General features: G+C 41.5%; 1 protein-coding gene across 2 annotated transcripts in view; it reads left to right on the forward strand.

Annotated features, from left to right (window-relative positions):
• Window positions 1–974: 974 nt before the first annotated feature.
• olfm2a (olfactomedin 2a) overlaps window positions 975–18,151 on the forward strand; it is a 59,179-nt gene continuing 42,002 nt past the window's right edge. The window contains exon 1 of one of the 2 annotated variants that reach the window (XM_015948499.3): window positions 975–1,439. In XM_015948499.3, the coding sequence (XP_015803985.3) occupies window positions 1,383–1,439 (57 nt within the window). In that variant the 5' untranslated portion in view covers window positions 975–1,382. The remainder of the gene's footprint in view (window positions 1,440–18,151) is intronic. The other variant, XM_015948500.3, reaches the window with a different exon arrangement.

Here is an 18,151-nt window from a genome sequence, read left to right on the forward strand (position 1 = left end):
AAAAAAAAAAAAAAAAAAAAAAAAAAAAAAAAAAAAAGGGAGGAGAGGATATATATGAGCAACAAAGGTTACGATGATTAATCTTCATTGGTTCCTTGCCAGTCGATAAAAATGATGATATAATGATGACCAGATTTGCTAGCCTGAATGCCAACCCATAATTACGCTGTTAGGGTGATTACCATCATCAGAATCGAAGCAAAAATATTCTTTATTGTTGTAAACCTCTGAGTCTCCATGGTTTGACACTTAATTGGATACATGTCAGTGAATTATCATCATTGTTGATCTGAGAGATACAATCCTGATCATTATGAACTCCACTTTTAACTTATTTCTTTTAGGTGCTCTATCTATCATCTATTTATCATCATCTATCTATCTATCTATCTATCTATCTATCTATCTATCTATCTATCTATCTATCTATCTATCTATCTATCTATCTATCTATCTATCTATCTATCTATCTATCTATCTATCTATCTATCTATCTATCTATCTATCTATCTATCTATCATCTATCATCTATCTATCTATCTATCTATCTATCTATCTATCTATCTATCTATCTATCTATCTATCTATCTATCTATCTATCTATCTATCTATCTATCTATCTATCTATCTATCATCTATCTATCTATCTATCTATCTATCTATCTATCTATCTATCTATCTATCTATCTATCTATCTATCTATCTATCTATCTATCTATCTATCTATCTATCTATCTATCTATCTATCTATCTATCTATCTATCTATCTATCTATCTATCTATCTATCTATCTATCTATCTATCTATCTATCTATCTATCTATCTATCTATCTATCTATCTATCTATCTATCTATCTATCTATCTATATATCGACCCGTCAGTCTGTCTACCAAGTGCGTGTATGCACACGCACGTGCACGGCCAGGCTCGTCTGCATCAAAGGGCTTGCGCTTGTTTGACTGGGCTCCTGGCGCACAGACGTGCTGCTCCTAGCGTCCGCACCTCGCAATCACAGCAGTCACCTTCCAACCTCTGCGACTCTTCCCTCCTCTTCTCTCCCAGTCGCAGTTACCTGCAGGTCGGAGAGGACTACTGTCTGTGAGCAATTTACAACATCTGATGACTTTTCTTCTGTGACTTTGGAAATTATTTTTTTCTTGCCACCCGCAAGAGTCTGTGCTTCACAGAAGACAAGCGGCTGGTCGCTTTGCCGAGCCACAGAGGGCTGCCTCGCGTCCTGGTGATGAGGGAAGTGGAGCAGAGGCGACACAACGTTAGAAGAATTCCCGTTTATCTAAAGAAACCACCTCAGTGAAGTGCAGGAACACGGGGGAGAGCTGCGGGAACTGGTATCGGTTGGTACGCGATCATTTCGCCAAGAATGCATCTCTTCAGTGCCATGTTCCTACTAGTGATGTTAGCTGAAATGCCCAGTGAGGTGAGTGCGCTTGCATGCATCGCTTAAAACTTACCATACTAGTGTTTTTGTTATGAAACGAACAAGAACCGAGTCGAGTTTATAAGAAGGCTTATAACACTCAAACTAAAAGCAGGAAGTTAAAATACAGCACTAGGATGTGAGACACATACCGCACCGTAAATACACAGAAACGGGTTTTAAATCAGCATGTAATAGAGTTTTATTAAAAACAATATTAACACCAATACAAACGACATATCGGTTCTGAACTGATTGCTTTGTGGGGTTTCTAGTTCATTTGAAGGGCTGGATATCTACAGCGCTCACGAGAGAGATCCAAGTGCTCACTGGGAATGACAGAAGCTGTGTTCATTGATGAGAGAAGCTGGATACGATGCTGTGAAGAAAACCCATGAGTAATTAAGGTGGAGCAGGGCAGCGCTGCTAGATGTTGGTGGTGCTGATAATTTCAGTCTGCGTGTGTAACGTGCTTCTGTGCATGACACTCCAGGGAAAGCCAGGTTCGTTTGGTCAGACATGACGAGCTTTGATGTGACAGTTGTAAATTGAAGTGAAGGATGGTAAATTATTTGACCCAGAAAGGGTTTCAGTCAAGGCAGATCGTTTGAATTCGCAGGGGTTCAGCTGGTCAGCCCATTTGCGATGTTGAGCATAACTAATGACTGATTAGAAAGCGTGGCAAAGCCGCTTCAATGTGCCGGTATTTAGCTTCGCAGAGAATACCCATTCTCACTTTTAGCTCCGCTGAGTAAGAAAACATTCAGGACCGCGGACAGCGCCGCGCCTTCTGATGAAAACCAGCAACCCGGGTGAATCCAGCACCTTGGACAGCGTCTCCCCCAGCCAGATGACCTTAGGACGCAGCAAATAATTAAATATACATCACCTTCTTCATGTTAGTAACGGGCAAACGTATGTTAACACACACACACACACACACACACACACACACACACACACACACACACACACACACACACACACACACACACGTGGCACCTTACTACCGGGTGGGTCGGCTACAGAATATGACCAAAGAATATAAAATTCCACCCAAGGGTTACACCAGGTAAAGTTGAGAGCGACTGCTAAAAACCAAAGAAATCAGCCGGTTAGCCGCCACTCCAGGGTTTATTCAGAAAATAGCTAACTAAAAACGTCACTAAAAAGCTTTAAGCCAGTCAAGTAAAACCATTTGCCAAAACTAGGGTCGGAGAGAGTCTGCAGCCTTATCTGGGTGCTGTGGGGCAAGTTCCTCCTCTGCAGAACCGTCCTCCTTGGTCCTCTGGCCTTGTCACCACCGCCTCCTTCAGGGCGCATGTCTGCCGCACTGCCGTTCTCCTCGTTCGCCCGCCTTGTGCAGGTCAATCACTGGCTAGGATGTCTTCCCGCGCCACGCCGTCATCCTCCTCCGCCGCGGGCCCCGCCTATCAGTGAAGTTAGACGGCAGTCACTGCTCAATCACACACCGGCGGGTCACAGACCGCTACTCACACGCCAGGGCAGAGGGATACTCTGCCCGCATCTTCATGGAGCCTCGTTACAGACAATCGGTGTCCTTCCACCCGGTTACTCTCCACTGTGCCGTCATTGTTTTGTCTGTTTGTTGTTGTTTTTCACATGTCCATGGCAACTCAATTTCCCTCTTGGGGATCACAGTTTTTCTCCATTGGTTTGGCTCATTCCTTGAAACAGAAATTACATTCTCAAACCTCTAAAATCATTTGGCAAAACACCCTTACAGTTTAGCACAACACTACCGTTCACCTGCAAAAGCTCATATCTCTTCCAAAACTGTTCACTCAGGCTTCAATCTAAATCCCTTTCTCATTTAAGTTGTCAGTGTCTCCAAAATGGCAAAGATCCTTCTCTATAGCTTAGGTTCATTTCCCAACACAGATTGGATATTCTCATCATTCTTGGTGCTTTTGTCAAAGTAAACCTGGATGGTTGATCACAACAACATGGTTTCCCTGCAAAAGCTCATATCTCTCCTAAAACAGTTCACTCATGTGTCAAAACTACATTTCTTTCTAATCTGACTAGTCAGTGCCCCCTAAATCGCATCGCCCCTTTGGCATTGTGTGAGTACTGCCATACAAAATGTTTAGATGTTTTGTCACTATGGCAGAGGACCAACAATATACAGCCGAAAAGAGTAGCCTCCAAGGTTTGACATCACAGATTGCACTCACACTACCAAGTAAATTATAACCATTTTTTTATTCACACGCAAAGAAAGTTTCATGTGTAAAAAGAAAATGTACAGTCCTCATCTTCCTCCTCTTCCTTGAGGAAGAACTTCCCCTTGTCCATTTGCTTGGCCATGTCTATCCATGTTCAGAGATCAGTGGCGCTGGTCAAGCTCAATATATCTGTGTTTGGCAGTGCACAATCATGGAAAACACCTGTGTGTGACACACCCCATTCGTTAGTCTAGTTTCACCTGACTGTCAATGACTGTCATCAATGCATCAAATATTCAAAGAAATTCATATATGGTATTCATGGTATTATGTTCTTGACCAGTTCTGACAATTGAACAGACAGTTGTGCATGCGAATACTCATACAATGAAATCATGCTGACATGTTTTGGAGAGAATGATCATTAGACTGAGAACCAGTTAATCAGTTTAGATCTACAAGATCTATTCATTTGGAAAATGTGCTAAATGTGGGCTAATGGTATAACTGTAGGCTACATGTACTTAATTATTTGCAAAGATGCACTGAGACAATTGAGACATGTACTAAGGCATTTACCATTTGATAAAATGAATGAGAAATGCCATTCCGTTGAGAACATTTGCCAAGAGGTTTGGAGGTTTGTCCGTGTTATTTTGAGAATGTAATTTCTGTTTCAAGAAATGAGTGAAACCAATGGAGAAAAACTGTAATAAAGCCAACCTTAACCTTAATTACAATAAACCACCATAAAAGAAAATAATGCCAAAAAATAAATAAATAAAAAATAAAAAAGTAAAAAGAAATGAGGTAACCAGTACATATTTACACAGATTTACATATTTACAAGCAATTGGCTGAGAGAAACTGGGATCAGTAGGGAATAGTGTAGATGCCAGCATTCGGTATTCAAAATAAAACAAATTCAGGAACTGTTATGGATAAAAGGTTTGAAACCGCTGACAAAATGTTCCCAAATTGCCATAAAACACTAATATGAACAAAAACATAAGTTCAAACTTGACAAAAGTTCACAAACTAAAACACATATTTAAGATCAGGACTCTATATTTGGTTAATGCTTTTGTTGTTGGAGATGTGTCACACAGAAGATGTTGACATTGTTTACTGCTAATAATAAGTAGAACAACAGTCCTGTGCCGTTCCACATGCCTACTACGTGGAACAGCTGCAGCTGACCTTCACAAAGAATAAGAGGTTGTTGACTCAACAGGAGGTCCCTGGATGAACAGGTTGCTGTGAGTAGACCTCAAAGTCTAACCTGCGCAGTGCAGTTGGTATCACAAGAAAACAAGCTAAAATATTATGAGTCTCACAAAAGAAGCTGCCAGCTTTCCACACTACCATGTCGTTTAACAATCTTTAATCTCCGTAGTTTATTTTATGCAACTTAGTACTGAATAATAACAGGCAACGCACCAAAGTTTAATGCACAAGAAAGCCAGGCTAACATACTCCAACATACCAGCACGAGTGTGCTTCAGCAAACATTAAACACAGAAAATGCATCTGATCCATCTTAACCGCTGCTTCAGTGGATTTATGCAGTAACTGGCCTTGGGGGACAATTTGTTGTAAGTGTTCACATTAAATATTGAATGGTCTGAAAGAAAATATGACACCTCCCATCTTTCTAAGATTGCATGCAAACATAAAGAATTGATGATTTCTTGCAAATTTACAGCAACGAGGGTAACACTGTGAAAAGAGTGGAGACATCTGCATATTTGTTAGTCACAGTTTCAGGAAGAGACACCATGAAATATTTAGAGGTCTTTAATGAGGCAGATGCACTTGTTCGTTCACTGCATGTGTTCGTTAACCAACCATAAAGCCCAGGTGTCCTTAATGCTACTGATACAGACTAGCATCCATTTGACCCTAACCACCTACCACAACTGGATCCTTGCGGCGTATAAATCAAGCCATGCCATATTAAAACAAGTGTGTGTGTGTGTGTGTGTGTGTGTTCATGTGTTGTTTAGAGGAACAAACCTTTCTACAATTACAAATGTTCCATATCTGTCACATTGCTTTAGGACCTGCTTCTGCTGCCTATATATTGAGCTGCTTGGTGTTTATGTCAGTTCACTGTGATGCAGTCAGACTGCAGACTCTTTATCCAGGTGGGTTCCTCTGCTCTGTGTTATGCATATGTGTCTGACTGTGTTAAATGAGTAACAGGAGATTACAACTGTTGCTCTAAAGCTGTGGTCAGGACTACGGTGTGTTATGCAACAATAGGTCTGGGGTATGTGATGATCATCAGAAACTCAGGACTAGATAAAAATATCACATTTATAACAGAAAATCTTCATTATAATCAAATCTAAAGATAATATCCATTCATGGAAAAGAGGAGTACTTTATTCTGAGTTGCAGCTGAGAGGCGGTTCAGTGCAAGGCCATAATTCTCTATTGGGAAATGGTGGTTTGACATCTACGGATAACGGAGAGGTCCAACGCCAGGTGGAGGAATTAAGTATCTCAGGGATTTTTTCATGAGTGAGGGTTGGAGGGAACAAGAGGTCGATAGACGGATCAAGGCAGCATCCGTAGTCATGCAGAGGCTCCATCGTCTGTCTGTTTTTGGTGCAGACGCCAGACTTCATAGATCTGAGCTCACTGGTCCGTCTTCATTCCAATCTTCACCTATAGTTAAAGGCTTTGGGGGTAAAAGCTCACTTACACAAGCGGTTGAAATGAGTTTCCTTGAGTTTCCTTTGCAGGGAGGTTGGGCTGAGCCTTAGAGAAGGGGTGAGGAGCTCAGACCTCTGAGAGAGACTCTGAGTAGAGCCACTTCCCCATGTCGAGAGGAGCCATCTGACATGGTTCAGGCGTCTGGTCAGAATGCTTTCTCGGTGACTCCCAGGGAAGTTTTTCAGGCATGTCCTGCCAGTAGGTGGACACTCTGGATGGGGTTTTATCTCCATGTTGACCAGAGAATACTTGGAGTTCCCACCAGTGAAGCTGGTGGGGAGAGGATAGTTTAGACCTTTCTGCTGAGGCTTCTACCCCGGTCACCCGGACCTGGATAATCAGACGATAACAAACAAATGAGAACATTATGATTTAAAGCTGAGTTTATTTCCTTATTTTAGTCAGATTTTCAACATTGGTTGGAAACTTTAAACAACATTTTTCATTGAAATTACATTGTTTATTTTCGAACTTTTAAATTAAGGTCTGAATTAGAATAAACTAAAATATCGGTAAAGAATGAGACATTAGAGAGCTATGGGTAAATTATCTGTTAGGTACTGACATTTGTCTTACAGTTTGGAGCAGAAAAGGATTTGCACCTCACTGACCTCAGCACCAGAGATTTGGGAGCCAAACTCAAAGTCCCCAGATTCTGCTTCCTCACTGGAAGACGTGTCGGTGGGATTGAGGAGTTTTTTGTTTGTTTGTTTGTTTGTTTATTAAGATCCCCATTAGCCACTGTTAAAACAGTTGTTATTCTTCCTGGGGTCATAACATCATCCAAAAAAATGCATTATTCATGCATCAACACTGGGCTCACAAACAAACAATCCATTTCACTATACAATATAAATCTCCACTGTAAGAGCACACCACATTCCACCCAATACAGCACCAAAATAACATACATTTCCTGTAACATCAAACGCAAATTACTCCACACATACTGGACAACAAAACATAAAATTAATAAAACATAAAACTCATCTTCCTCAAACTCGTGTAAAAACGGTATAAATAAATATCCGCAACCTCCTACAAAAATCACTCCTTTGTAGCTGACCCCTCAAGAATTGTGGTAAACTATTCCATTCCACCATAGCTCTATACGATACTGACCTATGAAGAAAATTAGATCGACTAACTGGCAACAAAAAGCAGCCATCAGCTTGACGCGTAGCATGTTGGTGAACATCTCTAAAAAATGTCAACTGATTTAAAAGAATGTCTGGTGTCTGTGTATTTATAACATTCCTAATACATTTTATAAGTAAGTACTTTATTCTACTCCTCACACCCATCCATGCTAGGGCAGTATACATGTCCTCACAACTCCTTCTAAAAGAACAATTTAAGACTAATCTAGCAGCCTTATTTGGTGCGACCTGTAACTTATTTAAATTCGCTTCCGTAGTAGCAGCCCAAATTACTGCACAATAGTCCAAGTGACACAAAACAATAGCTTCAATTAATCTTTCCTACTTAAATATGGAATACATTTTCTACCATTCCTCACCATTGCCATGTTCTTTCCCATTTTAATTAAACTCTGTTTCACTTGACTATTCCAACTTAGCGTTTCATCAGTTGTTAAACCCAGTAATCTAACTTCTCTAGCCTGCTCAATTGGCATTTCCCTTTTACATAAATTCAATACAGGTTCTCTCAACAAATGAGGTGATCCCATCACCATACATTTAGTCTTCTCCACATTAATAGCCAACTTATTTTCATTAATCAAGTTCCTTTTCCAAAATAGAATGTAATTCCTCCAGATTCTTTTCCGCTACATATAAAGTTCAATCATCTGCATATAATACAATTGTGGCACATTCTAACATAAATGGAAAGTCATTAATAAAAATTGAAAATAGCAACGGTCCAAGACAACTTCCCTGCGGAACCCCACATAAAAGATTCTTCCTTCGAGAATAACTGCCATTAAACAATACCATAAACCCCCTTCCAGTTAAGTAACTTTCCATCCATTTAATAGCTGATTCATGAAAACCGTATAACCCTAATTTCATCAGTAATAGATTATGATCCACTAGATCAATTGCCGAACTCATATCCAATAATACCATCTCAGTTAGTTTTCTATTGTCCATATTAGTCATCCAATCGTTAGTCATTTGTGCCAGTGCCGTTGTTGTTGAGTACCCCTTTTTATATGCTGAAATTTAGAATTCAACTAATTTTCCTCGAAATATAAAGTTATTTGATCAAAAACCAGTTTTTCAATTAATTTCCCTAAAATTGGTAAAATACTCACCGGCCTACTATTTTTCTCAGAAAAATGCTCCTTATTATTTTTTGGAAGAGGAACAACATTCTTCCAAACTCAAATTAATAATGTGAGACACCGGAATTACAAGCTCATCCACCACTAATTGCAATAACTTCACATCCAATTCATCAGGTCTCACCTTCATTATCTGTATACACTTCTTCACCATATCAACTATCACTAATTTAAATGAAAAAGAACAGGATTTACTACCCATTATTTTATCTTTAATAATTTTTCCAGGCAAATCCCCTCCTAACCATATTTTCATATCATCTTGTGATTTTCGCACCTTATTAATAAAATAATCACTTAAATGATTTGCTATATCAACAGGTTTACTCAAAAATGAATCATCAACTTCCAAATATGTCAGGAATAACTTCGGTTCTCTACCCGTAACCTCATTTAACGTATTCCATAGTTTCTTTCTATCTTCTTTTACATTCACAAACTTGTTCTTGTAATATACCCTCTTTTTCATTCCATTCAGTTTGTAAAATAATTCCGTAACCTCTTGTACCTTTCCCATACTACATCATCCCCGATGTGATTGCTTCTGCCTAAATAACATCCCTTTTCCTCATATGTTCTTTTAATTCACCATCTAACCACAGTGATACCACATTCCTTACTGTCATTTTTCTTCACGGTGCATGTTTATCTATGATTGGCATCATCAGTTTTGTAAAACTCTCTAATGCCTCATCCGTATCTTTGCTCCCTAGTACCTGTGCCCAATCAACACTTCTGACATCATCACAAAAGCTACATTCATTAAAATCCCTAAAAACCTGTTTAATAATTATTTTCTGTCCAGATTTAGGGACTTTAGTTCTTTTATTAATCATAATTAAATTATGATCACTGCAGCCCACCCCTACTGACATCGCCTTAGAGCACAGTGATTTTGCATTAGTAAAAAGTAAATCTATACATGAAACGGTTTTCACCGCTCCTACAACAATTCTTGTTGGTTTTGTTACCACTTGTGCCAAGTTGCATGTATCCGTAATAGAACATAACTTATTTTTCAAAGAACAATTCTTCAAACTCCAATCAACACTGAGGTCACCCAGTAAATAAATCTCATTATTTGAGTTACATACTTTATCCATCATATTACAGATCCTTTCTAGACATACTATTGGGGCATTTGGTGGCCTCTAACAAGCACATAACAACGTTGATTTAATGTGTGGCAACTGCACCTCCAACCACAATGCTTCCACCCCTATACAAGATCAAACCTAGTTCTAACATGTATTTGATCTTTAGCATAAAATACCAACCCTCGTGGTGTGGTGGCATCAGCTGGCATAGGCCAGACAATGTCCGCATTGCCCGCTCACCACAGCCATGGAATATACCTCATCAACACTCACTAACACCATATTGGAGCAGGCGGAGGGAGACTAGGGGTCTTAGCACACCTCTGTTGTCGCTTGGCTTCCTGGGGCTGGAGGCTAGGAGGGAGATCCGTCCGTCCGGTTGGGGTCTGGGGTGGTGGGTTTCTGTGCTCAGCGTTGGGCGGGGGAGCCTGCTCATCAGCACCAGAGTGAATAGGGTGTGTATGGGGAGCATGAGTGGGTGTCCGGCGTGTATTTTTGTAAGTCTTTGGTTGTATGTGCATGTGTGAGCATGAGGGAGGGAGTGTGTGACTGTGTTTGTGTATGACTGTATATGTCAGGTGAGGCCTTTGACTCCTCCCCTCTCATGGGACTTCTTTTGATGATATAGATCTTAGTCTCCCCTCCCCCTGCCACACCTGATGTGGCGTGTGGTGCCTTGGTCTGCCTGAGTGTTCGTGGCTCCCGGGTCAGGGAGTTTAAGATTTTTGGCGTCTGCTTGATCAATCCCGGTGGCTGCCTGGTGGGGTCTGGGTCCCTGGGCACTGCTGGGTCCCCGGCAGGGGTGGTCGCCCCTGGGTCCCGGGTTGCTGGGTCCTGGGCTCGGCCGGCAAGGGGGTGGGAGGCTGCGGGCGGACCTGTGGGCTTGCCGACGATATCTCCCGGGACTCTACCAGCTGCTGGTTGTGGCCCCCCGGGGCGATCCTCTGCACCTCTCGAGGGGGGCGGGGGTTTTCTGGTCGCAGTCTCCCTGGGGTTCCTGTGCTCTGAGGCAGCTCCTGGATCTCTGGGGCTTGGAGCTCTCTCCGTCTCCTACACATCTTTGTGGGGCGGATCTGTGGCCCCTCACACTCTCTATTGGACGCTCCTATAGAGAAACCTTACATAAACAAGCGCGTGTACACACACAGGTGCTCACATGGTGCTCTCTTAAGTATAGACTTGGGCACGTTCAACACAAGTCTTAAAGCTATGGTTGGCACTTAATGCACTGTGATTTATTATCATGTGATTGTTCAGTTAAACAATGTCGATTTTATATTTCTTCATCAAGTTGACGCAGTGATAGCTTGATCTTGTTGTATTGTTGTTGTGTCCCTTTTTTTGTTTGTTTTTTGTTTTTGTTTTTTTGTTTTTTTTTTCTTCTCTCTTTCTGCAGGTCTAGAACCAGACTCTTGTTCATTATTGTTTATTTTTGTGGAACAAACGTCATGATCAAAGATGCTGGATGAATAATCCCATGCTTAACACCAGCACTCCTGAGATGGTTCCTCACATCCCGAAAACTCGTCCTGGCTTTTGCAGTCTCCGTCAAAAAGTCTGAAAATATTCTTATCTTCATTCCGTTAATCACATAAACACGTTCCGCTCAAGCCATTCTCAAGATTTCTTCTCTAGTCATCAAACTTCTAAGCCTTACAATCATTGCTCTCTGGCCAGATTTATCCACAGGCCCTACTCGATGCTCAAATTCCACTTCCGGAACACGTTCCAGTTTTCCTCCAAACAATTCCTGCAGCAGCGCAGACATGTAAGATGTTGGATTTCCTTTCTCAGCATCTCGATTAACCCCCAACATCCGTATATTACATTTCCTCCAGTCGTTCACCAAACGATCAACCTTCTCCTTAAGGACAGAATTCTCTTTACTCAGACTTTCGTTCCTCTCCTCCAGCTGCGTAACTCTGGTGACCGTGCTGTTTAATGACTCCTCCATCATATCAACTCTTCTGGTCCATTCAGTCACATCCCTTTTAATCTCATTAAGTTGAGGCTGGTTTTCCAAAGACCACATTAATTTCTTCCTTTATGATTGATCTAATCACCTCCGATAGCTCCCCAACGTTCATCATCTTATCCGTCATGGTGGTAATCTCCGACACCTGTTCATCAAGCCCTAGTCCGCTCTGCTTCATTTGCGTCCTCGTCTTCCTTTTCGACATATCATACGCCTCCAGACCATCAACTCTCAAAAGCTTTCTTCACATCTCCTCCTTACAGAGAGAGAATTACTTTACAGCCATTTCTTCGGTATGATCCATTCATTCGAAAATTGGCATCTCACTCCACTCCACTCAGCTTTGACGCATGCGTCTTCCAAGTATTCTGCCCACCGATCCACAACACCCTGAGTAGAGGTCAGCAACACACCATCCCCACTATAGATAGTGTTGGTAGCACACTGATTTTCTCTCCTGAGGCGCCGGATGGTGGACCAGAATCTCCTCGAAGCCGTACGGAAGTCTTGCTCCATGGTCTCACCGAACTCCTCCCACGCCTGGGTTTTCGCCCTCCACAACCACCAGAGCCGCATTCTGCTTGGACTTCCGGTAACTATCAGCTGTTTCTGGAGTCCCACAGGCCAAAAAGACCGATATGATTCTTTCTTGAGCTTGACAGCATCCATAACCGCCAGTGTCCATCAGCAGGTTCAGGGGTTGCCGCTACAACAGGCACCGACGACCGAGTAGCACAAAAGTCAAAGAACAAAACACAGCTCCGATTCAGATCAGTTCGTTGCCCACATGAGCATTAAAGTCCCCCAGTAGAATGAGGGAACCAGAGATATTAGAGTATTATCCGCCTCAGATCTGATAAAAAGTGACCCCACCTTGCTGGGGTCTGATTGAGAGCTGAGATATTACCACTGGAGAGGACAGGTCTTGTTTTCCGCAGCTACAGTTTCTGCTTAAGACAAAAGGTAAAACGACTGTTTCAAACACTTGAAACATTCATGCTGTGGTTTAGAGGGAAAATAATGATTCGGCCCCAGTGCGGCCGTAGAGTGCTGGGGAATGATGTTATTGGTTTAAGTGGTTTGACCTCAGACACTCGTAACATTACTCTGGTCCAGAGTGATGAAACCAAACACTTGCTTTGGTGTTGTTTCTCCTCTAACACTTGGTGGTGAGGCAGACTAAATCTAATTGCATGTCATTCTCTTGGAGGGAGACAGAACAGCAAGTTAGCGATTGGCTGAACTTTTCTGTAATTTACTTGATCCCCTTTCTCGCCAGGGACTGTGATAATCACTCGGGCAGAGCGGGTTCTGAATCTTGTAAAAACGTGTTTCTTTTTTCAGCATTTGTGTGATGATTGCTGCAGAAACTCTGCCAACGGGGACAGTTTGTAGCTGACAGGCAAGCACAGCTCTGTAAATCACATTACACTGGCACATTGTTTAACAACATTATTTGGCACATTCACTAATATTAGTCATTCACGTTTGGATTGAGGTAATTATACAGTAGATGGGGTCCGTACAATCCACATAATGCTTTACAAATATGACTTTCATAGTTTTTATCGCAGTACTTTCACCGACTGGAAATATTAAAGATCAGACTCCATAAACCAAATGTATATTATGCTATAATCTAATGTTAACATCAAATCAGTGTAAAAAGGCTGAAGACGGATGTCTGTGCAATCAGAGTTGAGGAGGACACACAGCTGGGATGGTAAATGTCCTTCTCACTCAGACAGCTCAACTGTCCTGCCTGTGACCCTTTGGTCAAAATCTCCTCTCATGATGGCAGCGTGGTGAGCGTGACACTGATCACCATGACAACTCTCCTATAAACATATGAGCAATCAAACCAAAGGTTTGTCCTTGCTTCCAAAGTCTTAGTTATTTATAATCTGTCAAACACAGGAAAATAAATCTTTACAAACATGAACATTATTTTGTATTACCATCCCCCGTGTTATCAGGTAAAACTGTAGATTAAATAGTTGAATGCTGCATGTTTCCCAAGAGAAAGAACACAAAGTCGCTGGTTGATGTGCGTTCAGTGATGCAGCAGCTTCTCCTACATCCAGAGAATTACACAAGTTCAAATCTGCAGGTGCATGGTTGTTAATCTGCCAGTCAGCACCAAAGCTACAACACATAGGATCACCTTGTGATCCCAGCATGATTTAAATACAGAATGACCACAGAAGCCTGTTCAGATCTTGCAGAGCAGCGTTGCATATTCTGTATGAAGTTCACACAGAATTCATTTTCTTGATGAATTAAGAAAATGCATTTTTCATTAAAACAGATGAGCAACAGTTTCCAGATTTATGGCAATACTTTGTAATATTAACACATATTTCATAGTCAGTGGGTTAAATACGAGTCCACGTGTGCTTAAATAACCTACTTTCTGTTACATCTCATTCAGCAGTAATCACGTCTTGCACTACAGTACGTGGGTGAATAAGTGAGCCGGGTTAGATCAGACAAGGCCTGTGTCCACCTCTGTGCTCTCCCCATCAATATACAAAGGTGCTGCTTCACTATCAGCCTCATGTAATGAGGGTGCATTGTGTTTGATTCACTGCTGCTCGGGGAGATTGAATAGTATGAGCTTGTGTCATGACTGATTAGAGTCGAGCTTGTACAAATGCATGATAATGACACCGCATTGTGGGTTTGAGCCGTCGTGGCGAGATTTGCTTAATAAAAGAGATGCTGCTTAAGAAGGCAGCTGAGGCACAGAAAGCTACAGAGCCTTTGGTAACGTCCGCTGTTCGCTGCCTCTTCTCTCTGCCGGGTGCTTCATCAGGAGAGGTGCGTGAACGTGTTTGTTTGCAGGGACAAATCGTCTGTAAATATACCGTTCACTCATACTCACCTGTGATCTGAGAACTGAGAGAGAAATTTTCAGGGTAAGGTTTAGTTTTAAGTTAACCTTGCAAACAGTCAACGTTACATGGACGTGCAGATCATGTCTATATTGAGTCCGTCGGTCCAGACCATGTCTGCAGTGCGTCCAAACTAGGTTTTTGCACAGTGGGAAACTTGAATGTTTTTATCGTCACATCACAGTGAAAAAGTTTGAGCCTTTTTACAGATTTCTCCTGTGTTTGTATGTGTTCATTTTATTTTTTTACACTTTGTTTCAGATCAGCAAACCAATTAAGACAACCTGAATAAATACAAACAACAGTTTTCAGAGGATGAGTTCTCTTATTACACGTGTCCAAACTCACCTGACCCTGTCTGAACACATAATTGCCCCCTACAATAACTGGTTGAAACACCCTTGGTGGCAAAAGCTGCAGTTAAATGTTCATGAGAATTGGTAATGACTCCGTTATGCAGTGAAAAGTGATGTTCCTACTCTTTACAGAACTGTTTTAATTCATCAGATGGTTGTGCAGCATGGACGGCCTGTTTGAGGACAAATGCCAAACATTCTGCATCAGAATTTGCTGGTACAGTTCAGTTTTTTCATGGTTCATCAATTACAGCAAGTTGTCCTAAAGCAGCCCCAGACCATCACACTACCACCACCCTGCCAGATTGCAGTATGAGGTAATTTTACTAAAAGGGTGCGTTAGTTCAAAAAGATGAACTTTTTCTGGTTAGTCAACACAATAGATTACCAAAGCTCTGTTCAGATGTTTTGTAGTAAACGAGTCACTGTAGGTTACTTCTTAGGTTCAGTTGTTACGGACTGCTTTTTTCCTTCTAACATCTTGAATTTATTTGCTGATCTGAAACTTTTGCGACCAAAAGAAAGCCGGGCGTACACTGTGCGACTTTTTCACTCGCAGCGTTCAGCTTCAGCTCAAACTGTACGACTTCCTCGCAGGGCAGATCTCACGAGTCATGTGCTCACACTGCACGACCCAGTTCTCGCATTGCGACCTGACTGCTCACACTGTACGTCTGGTAGCAACACGTCGGCCCTAAAAATATGCTAAAAATAGCAGTTTTTACTCAACACGTCAGACGTTTTTGTCTTGTCTTGCCTGTTGTCCTTCGGGAGTGCTGCAGGAGGACACACAGGGATTTATGGGGTTGGATGAGGAAAACGAAATAAAATCTGTTTAGTGATCAGTTTAATTTGACGTGAACACGACAAACACGCTTTCTTGACAATCTTTGTGAGTAAAAAAAATGTGTAGAAACAAAAACGAACAGCGTGTGGTATTAGGGAAATAGCGAGCGGCGTTGATGCTGGATTGCGCATGCGCCGTGAGCGGTTCTGATACTTTTTGGGTCGCAGCTGCTCGCAGCGCCGCTTCAACAGTGCGATACCCTCACGAGGGACGAGCGAAATATTAAACACGCCAGAAGTCCGTGTGAGCTCACGATTGCTGATCGGTAGCTGGTCACGTGGTGTTAATCGCCTCTCGTAACCCCCTGTACACTACACGACCGCTCGGCGCAAAACTGGCCCCGATGTCGTGGATTCTCGCACGACTGGAAAATCGGCTCAAAAAAGTGAAAAAGTCTTACAGTGTACGCCCGGCTTAAGGGGTCAGAATCGTTTTCACAGTACTGTATCTCAGGTCAGATGTTTTATTAGCTTCACTGCAGCTCATTGGACTTAATAACAACATAATTAAAATTCACATGCACAAACTATTCTCCCCAACTTAAGACTAAATGTTTCACAAACTCCCCATCCCTCCCCAACACCGTTCATTTAAACATGTTTGGGCTTTTTTTAAAAGCTCTAAAATTGCTAATTTCAACTCTCACCCAACATTAAGCTCAGTTAAAACACTTATAATTACATTTATTTTAAAGACGACAGCCTGTCTGCCAAACTTTATTTAGATATCTTTAGCACACAAACATTTTCTAAGTTAATTCAAATCCATTAATGTTTTTTTAACCTTTGAGTCTTCCTTTGTGTGTGTGCAGCGTTGCAGCTGTCACTAACTTGACTCTAGCACAGCATAGAGAACATTTTAGCAGCAGAGAGGCTCAGATTTTTTATTCATCGGGTAAAAAATGTTCTTCTGAATTCTCTTTAATGAAATGTTTGGCTGAAGGCATCAGCTTAAACACCTTAGTGATACACGCCAGTCATACTCGTCTGGAAAGACCTGGTGTTGCAGAACTAGAATAAAGAAAACAAAATCCACTTCTTAAAAGGAAACTGTATTTTACATATGATTTCTTAACAAACAGCAAAACAAAAGATAATTCATAATTTATGACCTTCACAAATCTTTACAGATCACAGTTGGACTACACACACTGCAGATTTGCTTCATTTTCCTACAATAAATTATTGTTGTTAAAGTTTTATTGTGAGACAAATAAAGTGTAGTAGTCTTGTTATTTAGCTTGTGTTATTTAGTCCTCTCTGTCATTCCAGGCCACACGCTGACCACTCAGCTGCAGGCTTGTGTGGGCTCTAAATGACCTCTATTGCTGTTTTCTGTCTTGTTGAAAAGCCAGCGGCCGGCTCTCCTGAAATAACTGTGAGCGTTCCCGTGAACCGTGCTCTCTGACTTGAGGACAGCTGGTAATTGCCATTAGAAAGGTCTGTGAGGTCTTTTTGGACCGAATACTAAATACAAATGTTAGAGACGTCCCATTTGTACAGGCTTGATGACATGGCAGCTGACCAGCAGCCAGCTGTTCACTCTGAGTGCATTTTTTTGTTCAATTCAATTCAATTCAATTCAATAATTTATTTCACTCAAAGTTTAAATATACAAACTTCAAATTAGAATATAAGCATTCAAGTGAAATAGGGGGACGAAGAAGAAAAAATCTTATATGACCTACCCCCTTTAACTAAGACACGATAAATAAAGAGTACAAAATAGCCTTATACACAAAACATTTTTTGTTCTAAATGCAGACCGAATGACATTAAACTTTATGTGAGTCTGAACAATTTTTTTTTCCTTTATTCAGTTTTTTTTTCAAAACAAACAATATCTGACAGGATAATTATCTAAATGGTTAGTTGTGAAAGCTAAACATTTGTGCGCTTATTGTCAAGAATGTGCAGACGAATCCGCTTGACTGGTGGGATGAATATCATACCTATATCTCTCGCTCACATTCTCACTCCCCTTCTGCAAGCGCGTGCTGCAGGGTACTGGTGTCCCAAAGGTTTATGTCTGTGACGCTAAGCAAGAGTGACATTTCTCTGACAACACCCAGAACAGGCACACACTCCCACACGCACTCGTTTTCTTTTTTCTTCCTGCACACTCATTGTCTTTGTCTGCTTCCCCTCTCCTCCTTGTTGTGTAATTAACAAACATGTCAGTAATTTGAACCAGCACAGACAAAGAGCCAAACAATGCATGAAATTGATTCTAGCAAGCATAGTAGAGGTTGTTAGGGCTACAGTATGCATGGGTTAGGCTGTGTTGGGGGGGGTTAGCAGGCATGTTTGATCATTTGGTCAGCGC

Source organism: Nothobranchius furzeri, chromosome 5, assembly GCF_043380555.1.
Source record: "Nothobranchius furzeri strain GRZ-AD chromosome 5, NfurGRZ-RIMD1, whole genome shotgun sequence".
Classification (NCBI taxonomy): domain Eukaryota; kingdom Metazoa; phylum Chordata; class Actinopteri; order Cyprinodontiformes; family Nothobranchiidae; genus Nothobranchius; species Nothobranchius furzeri.